This window comes from Dendroctonus ponderosae, unplaced genomic scaffold (assembly GCF_020466585.1).
Source record: "Dendroctonus ponderosae isolate FM_Combo_2020 unplaced genomic scaffold, Dpon_F_20191213v2 Dpon_F_20191213_5, whole genome shotgun sequence".
NCBI lineage: Eukaryota > Metazoa > Arthropoda > Insecta > Coleoptera > Curculionidae > Dendroctonus > Dendroctonus ponderosae.
Window position 1 is genome coordinate 12,485,262 of NW_026018715.1, and position 13,224 is coordinate 12,498,485.

Consider the following 13,224-nt stretch of genomic DNA (forward strand, 5'->3'; position numbering starts at 1 on the left):
GCATCGAAAATTGGCTTTCTTACTTTGCAAGTTACAGAGAAAATAAATGCAAAACTTTGACATTCCAGTCCATCATCCATTTTCCACAAAAACCTACTTTTGTTCGAAACTATTCACTCGAGAAGAGGTAATCCTTGAAATATCTCAAAAACAAAGGCGTTTAGAGACTTCCACCAAGAAAGGTTTTTTCTTATTAGAAAGCATGCACAAACACAAATCCGGCCAGAAAATTTTGTAATATGTGAGCAATAAAAAGCATGCCCTTTTAAGCGCCCGCGTCCACGCCACAAAAAAATCGACCAAATTGTAATTATTTAAGCGATTTAAGCGCACTATTTATTTTTTGGCATTTTTGAAAACCGCGCACTTTTCCATCCACACAAAGTACTTCCAATCCGCAATTTCCCCCTTAAAAGTGTGTGGTAAACACCCTGTATATGCGCCCACCGTATATATGAAATGCGACCATCCATCAAATCATTCTCACCTTGAAAGCATAAAAAATAAGGATACCATGATCCTTTATATCTAAAGCACATGCGATCGATAATAAGCACATTTATTGTGCTTATTATCCTTTAATAACGCCAGCCGGTATGTGTCGATTCTAAAAATACCGTAATAATTAGTGTTTAAAATTTTGCAATTCACTCCTTGCACCATTTACATTATCCTTTAACGATGTAAAAATTTCCTAGACGCCGATTGTTTAAACATGAGCTCGTTTTGTAGATAAGTCTTGAAGGGGACTTTTGGAGGTAATGGGGATGAAGTGATCTTTCCATTCTGTTCGTAAGAAACGCAGGCTTCAAATTTATGAAGTGAGTGTTTTATTAAATAAGTCGTGGATTAATTAATCCCGAAACCGGTGAATGAAATACTCAGGAATTTTCAGTCATCGGTGACTAATCAAATAAGCCAGTTTGATAATGATGAATTTACATCGCGGTTTTACATCATCTCAACTTGCATTTCAGTGGTAAATTAAATTTACCACATCGACAAGGTGATACAGGTGACTACTTGAATTTTCCTCCATTTTCAAATTGTTTGATTGTCTTCCTCCTTCCAACATCTTCAACCGACTTTCAATATAATCAATTCCTCAGTGAATGAATACCACAATTTCACTATAAATACCTTCGAACAACGATAAGGATATAAACCTCCGTCACTATTCAAAGCGATGGATCCCAGTATGGAGGTCATATTAATTACCGCCGCTTTTGTACTTCCAAAAGCCCCACTTTTGTTTAAATTGGCTGCTTTCTTCAAAGTCGGAAGTAGGGCCTTTTTAAACAAACCGTTAGTCGCAAAACTCAAAGGCTTCAACTAGAAAATTACCTTTGTCAGCAGTATGGGGCCTACAGTATTAACTGCAAAAGTTTCCAACAGCTGGTCAGCTTTCACAAAGCCGAGTCTAGTAGATTTGGGGGAATATCCAGCATTATTAAATAAAACGTTCAACCCTTCCGACCCAACAATTTCTTCCACACCCTTGGCAAATGCATCAAACGACTCGGTATTCCTAACATCTACTTCAATTTCTTACTTTATTTCATTCATTTTATGCATAAAACGTACCTAATGGTATTATATGGACGTTTTTGTGCTGGGATGCTAGTTGTTGCAGCTCCTGATTGAAAAATACAAAAATCGCATGAGTGCAACAAGGCCAACCTATAAATTTGTTAAATAGAAAAAGCCACAACATCTGCAAAGTAGGCGGGGCATTGCATCGTCATTGCTTTCCGTCTCTTTTCAATACACGCAATAAAGTCAGGAAGTGTTCTTTAGAATTCAATTAACCTTTTTTTATCTAATAATTACTGAATTATTCGATAAGGCCAGTGATGCTCGAGTTATGTTAGCACTTTATAAATTGCCCAGTTATGCACGAAACAATTGATATCTATTAGTTTCCACCGAATGGAATTGTTATCAGTTTTAAATCCTAATTTTATGCATAGTCATATACCGATCTTAACTTAAGTGAAATAACGTTTTGTCTTCTTATCTCCTCAATAGGATCAAGCGTATTTCTTTGAAGATTTATTAGCTGTTTTAGGTAATAGCGGTAATAAGAGCGTCACAGTTCAGGGGAGCAGCGCTCCCCTTATGTAAAACTGCGCGAACCCCCCAATTTGCCAAAAACAGCACCAAATGCAAATAAATATTAGTTTAATTAGCAAAATTTATCCTTAAGTATCTTGCTGGTTAAAACCATGGCGCTAATACAATTACTAGACGCGAAACTTTCACCAGATTCCCCTGATAGTCGACTATTTTTTCCATGGTTTTTATTGCCTGCCTACAATCGAGTAACCTTAAAAGTATTTTTTAACGCAGTTTGTTCCTGGTAAAATCATCAGTGATGTAAGTTTTGCAATATTATTCATCTTAAGTTGGCATTGTACGTGAGCGCAGCGTTCGAGCTGAGATCCACTTTTTTCGACCAAATTTCAAAAAAATGCCCTGCTGGAAGTCGAAGTCGAAATCTTACGACACGAAATCGGAAGGAAAGCAAAATTCAGATTCTAACTATCAGAGAAGCAGTGAAGTGAAGAAGGACTCAAAAAGGATTAATGGAGAGGCTAAAAGTGAGTTTTACATTGCAATATTTTTACTATTTAATGATTTTATGCCTTTATTTAATTATTGATGATGTTGATAGAAAATAAGGCAAACTTCGCTCAATGTGTATGCAAAGTTTGGCTGCTTCAGAAGCTTGGGCTAAATATTGAAAAATATTCAAAGTGGAACTTGCTACTTTGCAACGAAATGTACCCGTCATTCTTCAAAAATTTATTACGTTAATAATAGCTCAGATTGAAGTCTGGCTGCCTTAAGAACTTGCGCTGATTCTTGAGAAATTTTCAAAGTGAGACTTGCAACGTTTGCGACAAAATTTATCCGCCGTTCTTCAAAAATGTATTATGACCAAAGTAGCAGATATTGAAAAGCGCTTTCTGCAGCACTTAATAAAGCAAAGTTTACTCTATGTTTATTCGAACATTGGCTGCATTAGGTACTTGGGTTGAAATTTGCGAAATTTTCAAAGTGAGAGTTGTGACTTTTGCGATTAAATTAACCTGCCGTTTTTCAAAAACGCATTATGCCCAAAAAAGTAGAGCTTGAAAAGCGCTTTCTGCAGCACTTAATAAAGCGAACTTTACTCTATATTTTCTCGAACTTTGGCTGCTCTAGGTACTTGGGTTGAATTTAGAGAAATTCTCAAAGTGAGAGTTGTGACTTTTGCAATCAAATTTACCCTCCGTTTTTTCAAACAAATATTAGGACCAAAAGAGCAGAGGTTGAAAATCGCTTTCTGCAGCACTTAATCAAGCGAAGTTTACTCTATGTTTATTCGAACTTTGGCTGCCTTAGCTACTTGGGTTGAATTTTGAGAAATTCTCAAAGTGGGAGTTGTGACTTTTGCGATCAAATTTACTCAAAATTGATAATATACAATTGGATGAATTAAGAGCAAATAATGACCACAGCTATAATTTTTTGCACAATCCTCTTAAACTAGCGGATAGGGCGTGGATTGTCAAACTGGCCACCCTGTATATGTGCCACAAAAGGCAAACTATAATGTTTTTGCTGGCGACTGAAGCAAAAAGAAGTGAATACCGCAGTTCATTCACACTTAAGAGCCATTGAGCGTAATTAATATAAATAACACCCTTTAAAGCTGGAAGACTATGAGGTCGATCACTGAGTCAGCTCTAGCTCTGATTTTGCGATTGAATCTTCGAATGTCAAACGTTAATCACTTCGCAACTGTACGGTAAATAGATGCGAGTAGATAATTATGAAATTGCGGCTATACACGTAGCATGCGATAAGGATAATTTTACCGAAATGAAAGGATAATGAAATCAATGCCATGACAAGGCGAATTTCAAACATTCGAGAAGCGCAACTGCGTGAATAAATACTACATAGATATTAGCCGGGCTGTGTTAACCGTCTCTATTTGTTTGACGTTTCAGTTTAACCATTTGGTTAAGAAGCGCGCTTGTCGGTGGTTTTGTCGCCTCCTTTAGACAGGTTTTACGCCAATTTTTACCCCTCAGTGCCGAGTAAAGTGCTCATTTCGGTCTCAAATGGCTCCTATAGGTAAATATTACATTTCCAACTTTTTCAGTTGAACTGTTTCCTAACCTGCAAAACATACTGTGTACTTACCGAGGCTTTATCAACGCTCCGGCAAGTAGTAATCAGATTCTTCGGCGGACTGTCACTTTTTAATAGTGTTTTGACCAGTCCCAGGCCTAAACCACGATTGCAGCCCGTTATTAAAATCGACTTCATTATTTACCACTATTCTACCAGTGATAAAATCGAGGACAGCCCTGGTTGGAGGAGGAAACATCTGTTTTCACTCAGTCAAAGTCATCCTCGTGATGGCGTCAATTTTTTGTTTTAAAAATGTCATTTTTGGTAGTGCTTGTAAATTCCAAAACACCAAATTTCTGTTCTTTAAATCTCTGGAGTCGAGACCGATTCGATATGCCAGTAGCCTGAAGCCAACCAGTAAGTAACCGTAATGTTTCGACATTGAACCGAATGGATTTTTATGAAAGTGGTGATGCAATAACCTTCAAACTTTAAAATTGGGGCTGCAGTTTTTGCCTGTTTATATTCAAGTTTATGGATTAACCGCAGCTAGTTTGTGCAGTTGAAAAAGTCTGTTTAATGATAAGGATAATCTTCGCACTAAGGAATAGGGCTGCAGTAGAACGTGTGGATAACATCTTAATGAATGTGAGGATTGTCAGATTGCAGAAATAAATAAACCTCAATTTACACAGTTGATCCGAAGGGAAACCCACTTCTTTTTTCTGTTCATTTGTTCTTACGCACATGAAATTACAAAGCGTTTGTGTGGCAATAAATATGGGAAAACTCACTCTATATTACCTCAAAATTTAGTTCTTTTAGTGGCTTGGGCTGAATTTTGGCAACTGCTCAAGGTGACTCTTGTAATGACTTGCAACTGAATTAACACGCCGTTATTCGAAACTGTATTGCGCTCACACTAGTTAATATTGAAAAGCGTGTTTTGTGGCAATAAATAAAGCGCACTTCACTCTACGTTTCCTCAAAGATTGGTTTCCTTAGAGGCTGATATTGGGGCACTACTCAAAGTGAGATTTACGATAAGTTACGACTGAATTAAACCGCAGTTTTTTAGAAAATATATTACTCTCAAATCAGTTGAGATTGAAAAACGCTGTTTGTAGAAATAAAGAAAGCACACTCCACTCCATGTTTCCTGAAAATTTGGTGATTTCAGAGGCTTCCGCTGAACTTTGAGAGCTTCTCAAAGTGAGTCTTGCAATGACTGGCAAATAAATTTACCCGCCGTTATTCGAAAATATGTTGTAAACCAGTTGAGATTCAAAAACGCTTTATAAAGAAACAGATAGACCACACTTCACTATGTTTAATCAAAATTTGCTGTCTTAGGGGCTTCAGCTTTTTTGAGAAACGTGCAAAGTCAGACCTGCAATAAATTTTTACGTTCAAAACCATGAGTTGTGCCTTAAATTTAAGGTAACCAGCCAATATGAACCAGTTGGTCTTCCTTAATACCTGGCTTAGGCCTGACATTGAAACCCAACCTACTGACATGAAACATTTCTGATCAATTTTCCCCCAACATTAGTCTCATAGTTGAACGAAAGATCGAATGGCTGATGGAACTTCAACCAACTTAAAAAACGATTCACTTTTAGTGTCCATACCAGTCGAGCCTTCGGCAGGTAAATGGCGCTGCTATTTCAATTAGAACCCAACAATTCTATTCTCAAATTCACTTGGAAATTTCGTATCTTTGCAGGCGATTACGATTATGATCTTGTTGTGATCGGTGGAGGCTCCGGAGGGTTGGCAGCCGCCAAAGAAGCCACAAATTTAGGTGCTAAAGTCGCTGTTTTGGACTACGTAACTCCAACTCCTCTGGGAACGAAATGGGGCTTAGGAGGCACGTGCGTGAATGTGGGCTGCATTCCCAAGAAGCTCATGCATCAAGCTGCTTTGCTAGGAGAAGCCATACACGTGCGTAGCAATTTCCGAAAAATGGTGCTAATAAACTGAAAATCTCGCTATTCCCAAAGCGTATGACTAATTCACCTTCTTGTACTTTACAAATTAGGTCATGCCATGTGCTTGAATACATACATAACATTTTATCGATATTTTCGATGAATACTTCAGATAATAACATGCAATAAATAATAGTGGCTTCAGCACGTAACAAACTAATCAAGAAAAAGGGACTATCGATGAAACGCTGTAGCTTAATGAGACTGTATTTAGGACGCTAAAAGCTATGGATGGCAAGTGGGAGACAACATTAGCCACAGTTGGGAAGCGCTGAAGGATGCTGTTCAAGCCCACATTAAATCCGTCAATTGGGTTACCAGAGTGGAACTCAGAGACAAGTAAATCAGCTAAATGTTAGCTAAAGCCCCCTTTGATTCATTCGGCAACTTTTTGCAGAAAAGTGGAGTACATCAACGGGTTGGGGACCTTCAAAGATGCCCATACGGTGCAGACCATCACCAAGCAAGGCGAACGCCTGCTAAAGGCGCGTTACTTCTTAATAGCCGTTGGAGGACGGCCGAGATATCCAGATATTCCAGGCGCCGTTGAATATGGAATCACCAGCGACGATCTTTTCAGCTTGGACAGAGCGCCTGGAAAGACGGTTATTATCGGCGCTGGATACATCGGCTTGGAATGTGCAGGCTTTCTAGTCGGCCTGGGATATGAGGCCACTGTAATGATTCGATCTGTACCTCTGAGGGGATTTGATCAGCAAATGGCCAACATTATCGTAGCAGAAATGGAAGATAAAGGAGTGAAATTCTTGCAAAAGTACGCATAAAAATCGCCTGGGTACTAAGACGAAGCTCTAAAGTGTCTTTCAGGTCTATTCCAAAATCGGTGGAAAAGCTGGATTCTGGAAAATTGAAGGTGACATGGACCAATGAGGCCCAGCAGGAGTTCAGCGACGAATTCGATACGATCCTTTTCGCTATCGGGCGCAGGGCGCTCACAAAAGAACTCAACTTGGACACTGCCGGAGTCAAAGTGGCTGGAGATGGGGAGAAAGTCGACGCCGTCAATGAACAGAGCAACGTGCCTCACATCTATGCAGTCGGCGATGTTCTCTATGTAAATATTCCGCGTAGAACAGTTTGTTGTTTTTATCCTGCGAATTGTCACGTTGTTACAGAAAAAACCTGAGCTCACGCCCGTAGCCATTCATGCGGGCCGTTTGCTTGCCAGAAGATTATTCGGAAACAGCACTGTGAATATGGATTACGAGAATGTGGCGACAACAGTATTCACTCCATTGGAGTATGGCGCTGTGGGTGCGTACTATTACGATAAAAATGGAAATTTCGTTACCAGCCCGCTGGTTTTGCACATGTTCAGGTCTAAGTGAAGAAACAGCAGCCAGCCGCTATGGGGAGGACAACATTGAAGTGTATCACGCTTACTACAAGCCCACCGAGTTCTTCATTCCGCAAAAGAACATCAGGCATTGTTACTTAAAAGTGGTCGCTCTTAGGGAAGGCGACCAAAAAGTACTGGGCTTGCATTTTATTGGGCCGCAGGCTGGCGAAGTTATACAAGGATTTGCTGCTGGTATCAAGTAAGTCTGATTCATTCTTAATTGTATTTGGAAAAATAGGTAAATTTGAGTCAAACTTCTATTTGGAACTTCTTAATTATAGATGCAATTTGACAATGAACGCCCTGATGAGCACCGTGGGGATTCATCCGACCATCGCGGAAGAGTTTACTAGAATCAACATAACAAAGCGATCTGGCAAGGATCCAAATCCCGCATCCTGCTGCAGTTAAACATCTCGCACCTGGTTTTACTGTCTCGGTTTATATGTACTTTATCGTAAAAATAAATAAATAAGAGCATGTCATGGTTCAGCTCACTTGCCGCATTCAGACATTCTAACAAGCGTTGCACTGGAAATGAAAGTGTTTGTACTTTGTTCTACTTATCTACTGCTGTTGCTTTATTGTTTACTAATATTTTATACATTTTGCACTTTATTGAAGCTGAGAACGTATTGTGTGCCGGTGATATTACTTTTACTTGTGTCTCGTTATGTTGAAATGTGAATTGGTTTTTACAGTGCAAGCAAATGTTGAAATTATTAAGTTTATTTGGAAATAAATTATACTTTGATAAATATTGGTTGCGATTTATTTGTGCTGGTTTTGGAAGTTGGTGGGCACCAGTAGGGTGTTTTGTCAATTTTCTCTTTAGTGACAACTTATGATGGCCAGAGAAAGTGTCTGTTACTGCAATAAATCGAAAAGTGATCTGGAAAAGTTCGATTACGACCTGATCGTGTTGGGAGGAGGCTCAGGCGGTTTATCCGCAGCTAAAGAGGCGGCGGACCTCGGAGCCAAAGTTGCCATATTCGATTGCTGTGCAAATGCGGGCGATTTTCCGAAGAAAATCATGCATCAAGCGGCTTTGTTTGGGGAAGCTATCCAGGAAAGTACAGACAAATTGGGCGATCAATATATCGGTTCCCTGAAGAGAAAGCCTATATCTTTTGACGGAAAAATTACAGTTTAATTAACTAATTTAGGATTCTCGATTTTCTGGATGGCAAATTGAAGCCGACATCCAACATAACTGGAGAAGCTTGGAAAATGTTGTACAAAAATACGTTAAAACCGTAAAATGCGCTTTGAAAGCCGAACTCGCCAGAAGGTAAACGACGTTCCAACTTAGCTCAACAGTTGCTGGCAAAACCTCTAGACTAGCCAATTTTTAGAAAAATTGTACATTTTCCAACGAGCGGATCGTTCAAAGACCCGCACACAATTTTGCCAGCGAAAAGCGGTCACAAAGAAGTGACTGGAAAATTAATTCTGATCGCTCTGGAAGCCAGAGAACAATACCCCGATATACCTGGCGATGTACAGCTGGGAATTACCACCGAAGACCTCTTCAGTCGGGAAAAGTCTCCTGGAAAAACGTTAATAATTGGGGCTGGTTGCATGGGATTAGAATGCGCCGGTTTTTTAAACGGTCTTGGTTACAACGTAACTGTAATGAACAGGTCAGCGATGGCTCTCAAAAGATTGGACCAAAGTATGGCCTCTCATGTCGTAGCTGAAATGGAGCAGCGTGGAGTGAAGTTCCTAAGCGAGTAGGAAACGGGAAAAAACGCAAGTTTTGGGAAACCATTGGGAATTTTCTTTAAGATGCCAGGCGAAATCCATTACAAAATCTCCTGATTCCGAGAGACTCCAATGCACGTGGGTTGATGGAGAAAACCAGCAAGTTGCAGAGGATTTCGACACCGTGCTCTTTGCCATCGGCCGGAAAACTTACCTCACTAATCTCAACTTAGAAAAAGCTTCTGTCCGGGATTTTAACGCGGATAGTGGGCATATTCAAACGATAAACGAGCAGACTAATGTTCCTCATATTTTCGCTGTTGGGGATGTTTTGCATGTATTTAATTTGCTGCTCTTTCTAAGTCCCCTAGTAAATTTTTCTGCATTTCCAGGATAAACCGCAAATGGCTTCCATTGCTCTTCAAGCGGGCAAATTGCTATCCAGACGACTGTTTGCGTGCAGCCGAGAGCACATGGACTATGAAATATTTGGATTTGTCCTCTTTACTCCCCTGGAATACGGAGCTGTAGGTAAAATGCCCAACCGACACCTAAATAAGTGTCGCATAGAAAATCGGTGGTCAAGAGTTAAAAAAACGCTTTTTTTTAAATTTTTCCTTGATAATACGTTGGATGGATTTTTATCCAACCGTTTCCACAACAAGAGTGCGCTTTGGGGCACACATTGCCCCTCTTAAAAGCCACTTTGTTGGACCCCGCTCGAATTATTTGGATGTGCCAGTGGCGGAGACTTTACGGTATCGTTCTGGTAATTTCTCTTTTCATTGTTACGCCACTGGAACCATTGGCAATTTGATCGCAAATACGGAAGCGTCAATAAATTTTACACTAAACAGTGCTCTTGGCTAATTGCTCTAAAATAAACCGTTTTCGAAAAAAACGCAGAAGAGCACAGTGCAGAAATGAAAAGCCGCGTAAAACACTTGGATGTTTGAAAATTTATTGTGCGAGTATCAGCGCCTTAAATCAAATCAAATTTGAACCAGATATAGATTACGATTTTATTTTTGAGTACTAAAGTCCCCTTAAATTTACAAAAAGCAATATAGAGGATGGTCCAGGCGCAACGAAAAACTGCAGATTCATAGTGGGAAAAAAACCCTTTGTAGATACTGTAGATTCCTCGTCTGGGTGTTTTTTGCGCCGTTTAGTTTTGCACCATGGCCTTCTGAAGACCGTTTCGGAGCAATCAGTTGATGTATGCGATCAACTGATTGCTCCGAAACGGTCTTCAGAAGATCATGGTGCAAAACTAAACCGCGCAAAAACACCTCGACTCGGAATCTACAGTATCTACAAAGGGTTTCTTTCCCACTATGAATCTGCAGTTTTTCGTTGCGCCTGGACCATCCTCTATATTGMTTTTTGTAAATTTAAGGTTTAACTGAAGAATCAGCACTAAGCCGCTTTGGAGAAGACAGCATAGAGGTATACCATGCCTACTATAAACCGTCCAGTTACCTACTGACCCAGCGCTCGATTGAACATTGCTACCTAAAAGTGGTGGCTCTGCGTGAAGGAGCTGGGAAAATTTTGGGAATGCACTTTTTGGGGCCGAATGCAGGCGAAGTCGTTCAGGGATTCGTCACGGCAATGCGGTAATTTATCAATCAGTTCCGGGATTTAAAGCATTTTCACCAGGCTCAATTCTAGGTGTGGATTGACTGTTGAAAGTCTGCTGAATACAGTTGGTATTCATATTACAAATGCGGAAGAGTTTATTAAGTTGGACGTTACGAAGAGATCGGGTCTTGACCCGAAGCTCACACCTTGTTGTAGTTAAGTTATTTTTATTCGCCATAAGCACAAGAGTGTATTAATTTTTATTGGCTGTGGATTTATGTACGTGGGGGCCTGGTAGTAAGTGAATGAAAATACTACCAGTTAAGCATTTTAAATTTAAATAAATATAATAATTGTGTGATGACCACACGAAATCACTAGTTAGTGCGGACATAAGAAAAGGGCGTTTTAATGCATTTGTCAGCAGACAGTAATAGTGCGTTCTTAGCACAGTAAAGTACGTTTTCTCGTAAACTAAATTTTGTTTTACATTTTGGTGGAAAAAAATGTTTATGATATAAATGAGTTTGAATGAGACAAAAATTCCACAGTGAAATGAACGGGAAAAAGACGGCTTTTGGGTGTGAGAATCAATTCAGGAGGTTTTGACCGGAAATGACTGTCATCTAAAGCTAATAGAGGACGAGGAAAATTTGGCTGTTAGCGATTGGTTGCTAGAGCAAAATGTCATTTTAATCAAGAGGGGGGGATATCTGTGTCTTAGTGGATCGGAATTGATGTAAAAAAATGCCAGTTCTATTGTTTGAGGTTCCCAATAAAACACTGTTTCAATTTCAAAAAGGGCAATTGATTTTGTCATGTTTTTCCACAGTGAGCATTTCATAAAAATCCCATGCGAACCGAGACTAAATCAACACAATTTCAAATTTCTTTTCAATATTTAAAAATATGCGGAAAATATTTTATAATCTTTCGTTTATAACTGGATTTAGGTATTTTATAAACCCTCACAATTTTTGAGAAAAATCCATTTAATCAAAAACCTTAAACTCAACTTCTTTTTGTGGTGAAATCAGTCTCAACTGAGCGACCCTGTTTGTTTAGCACTCTTACCTACATAGAGGCTCCGCCTATAACGGGTAAACGCCATCTATGAGGAAGCTCACACATAGAGCCATATACAATGTGTTAGTGTGACATTAATCAATTGAAAGTCAGTTTGCTTAATAATTAAACGCAAAAAACGAGTAAAAATTCAAAATTATGGCTTACAATGCAAGAGAAGTGTTCACTTTGCGCGAGAGCCGAGACTTTAATGAAGATACTGCTGAAGAAAGCGCTGCTGAACTAAATGGCGGCATTTTCCTCTGCTTGTTGAACAAAAATGGCACTCTGGGCGCTGCTTATTATAATTTCATGGATAAAACTGTGAGTTATTGAATCTTATTGTTAAGCTTCATGTTTTATTATTTAGTTTAAATTCTATACAGGGTGAGGCAGTTTATGCTAACAATTTTCAAAGAGTTGTCAACATTTTATAGGAGCAATGATTCCGACCGGTTATAGAAATAATGATCGTTATTGATTTCTAATCGACTTTCAGCTGAATGTATACGAAGAAATGGTGGATTTGGCCCCACAATTTGTTATAACGGCCACTCTTTGCAGGGAAATAGCCCCTAAATACGTGCTCACTTTTGGATACATAACGGAAGAATACGTTAAAATGTGTGTGGACTGTTTTAGCTCTGAAACCGACACGACGACGTCCAACATTTCCAGGCTCCCTGATAACTTCTTCTTGGTGTCAATGAAGGAGTATAGTGAGTGCAGCACAAAGCAATGTTGCTTCTAAAGCAAACCACGGCACTTTTCCTTAGCTTATGAAGCGTGTAAAACAATAGTTTCTAATATCAATGTGGCGTCCAACACTTTGGACAACGGAGACCACAAGCAGGAAGTCTACTTTCGATCGTGCATCAACTTGAACCATCGGCTATCAGTTCAGGCGCTCGGCGCCTTGTACAAATATTTGGAGAAACACTGGTCAATGTTTGGAGTGGATCCTGCCGACCAGCATTTTTTGCACATTCATCAAGTTACTCTGTAGGTGTTCTAACAAGGGCGGATCCAGGGGGGGGGGCTCATGAAGGTCATTCAATTCTCTATCCAACGATGCCAAAACGAATTCTGTGGCTCGAATGGTTCTTGGGAAACTTCTAAAAAAGCAGCGTCATGTTCAAGTGGATTTTGCAACTCAAAAAAAAACCACGCAAATCTACAACTTCTTGAATTCAAGCATTTTTTGAGAAAACTGCCAACTTTTCTTATCGATGGTTCACTTTCTAAAAAGGCCATTTATTTCTGTCTAGAATGATGTACAAATGAGCGGTCTTGCTCATTTTGCCTCCGAGAAATGCGCAAAAATGGGACGGAAAACATGAAATTTTGGCATAATCTTGCACCTAAGTGTGTGATATTCAAATTTCGCTTTCTGGG

The 13,224-nt window shown here is 39.5% G+C and overlaps 4 protein-coding genes across 6 annotated transcripts in view; 3 read left to right on the forward strand and 1 right to left on the reverse strand.

Annotated features, from left to right (window-relative positions):
* Window positions 1-4,397, reverse strand: part of LOC109545515 (C-factor) — a 6,531-nt gene extending 2,134 nt beyond the window's left edge. Inside the window, exons 1-4 of the mRNA XM_048666420.1 lie at window positions 4,195-4,397; window positions 1,585-1,636; window positions 1,345-1,535; window positions 1,141-1,290 (exon numbers count right to left, since the gene is read on the reverse strand). Coding sequence (XP_048522377.1) covers window positions 1,141-1,290; window positions 1,345-1,535; window positions 1,585-1,636; window positions 4,195-4,320 — 519 coding nt within the window. The 5' untranslated portion in view covers window positions 4,321-4,397. The remainder of the gene's footprint in view (window positions 1-1,140; window positions 1,291-1,344; window positions 1,536-1,584; window positions 1,637-4,194) is intronic.
* Window positions 2,319-8,236, forward strand: LOC109545514 (thioredoxin reductase 1, mitochondrial). Of its 3 annotated transcripts, none has more exons than XM_019916262.2 (8): window positions 2,319-2,600; window positions 5,852-6,069; window positions 6,331-6,455; window positions 6,514-6,891; window positions 6,945-7,191; window positions 7,253-7,391; window positions 7,456-7,675; window positions 7,758-8,236. In XM_019916262.2, the coding sequence occupies exons 1-8, from the start codon at window positions 2,471-2,473 to the stop codon at window positions 7,885-7,887; spliced, it is 1,587 nt and encodes a 528-aa protein (XP_019771821.1). In that variant the 5' UTR covers window positions 2,319-2,470; the 3' UTR covers window positions 7,888-8,236. The 3 variants fall into 3 exon arrangements, with proteins under 3 accessions (XP_019771821.1, XP_019771822.1, XP_048522376.1); XM_019916263.2 differs by lacking the exon at window positions 2,319-2,600 and adding an exon at window positions 4,183-4,542; XM_048666419.1 differs by lacking the exon at window positions 2,319-2,600 and adding an exon at window positions 5,643-5,774.
* An 87-nt stretch (window positions 8,237-8,323) lies between these two features.
* LOC109545516 (thioredoxin reductase 2, mitochondrial) lies at window positions 8,324-11,128 on the forward strand. Its single transcript, XM_048666792.1, has 7 exons — window positions 8,324-8,479; window positions 8,643-8,767; window positions 8,832-9,209; window positions 9,265-9,517; window positions 9,573-9,711; window positions 10,580-10,799; window positions 10,855-11,128. The coding sequence occupies exons 1-7, from the start codon at window positions 8,324-8,326 to the stop codon at window positions 10,982-10,984; spliced, it is 1,401 nt and encodes a 466-aa protein (XP_048522749.1). The 3' UTR covers window positions 10,985-11,128.
* A 574-nt stretch (window positions 11,129-11,702) lies between these two features.
* Window positions 11,703-13,224, forward strand: part of LOC109545611 (mutS protein homolog 5-like) — a 4,375-nt gene continuing 2,853 nt past the window's right edge. The window contains exons 1-3 of the mRNA XM_048666416.1: window positions 11,703-12,153; window positions 12,329-12,548; window positions 12,606-12,831. Coding sequence (XP_048522373.1) covers window positions 11,989-12,153; window positions 12,329-12,548; window positions 12,606-12,831 — 611 coding nt within the window. The 5' untranslated portion in view covers window positions 11,703-11,988. The remainder of the gene's footprint in view (window positions 12,154-12,328; window positions 12,549-12,605; window positions 12,832-13,224) is intronic.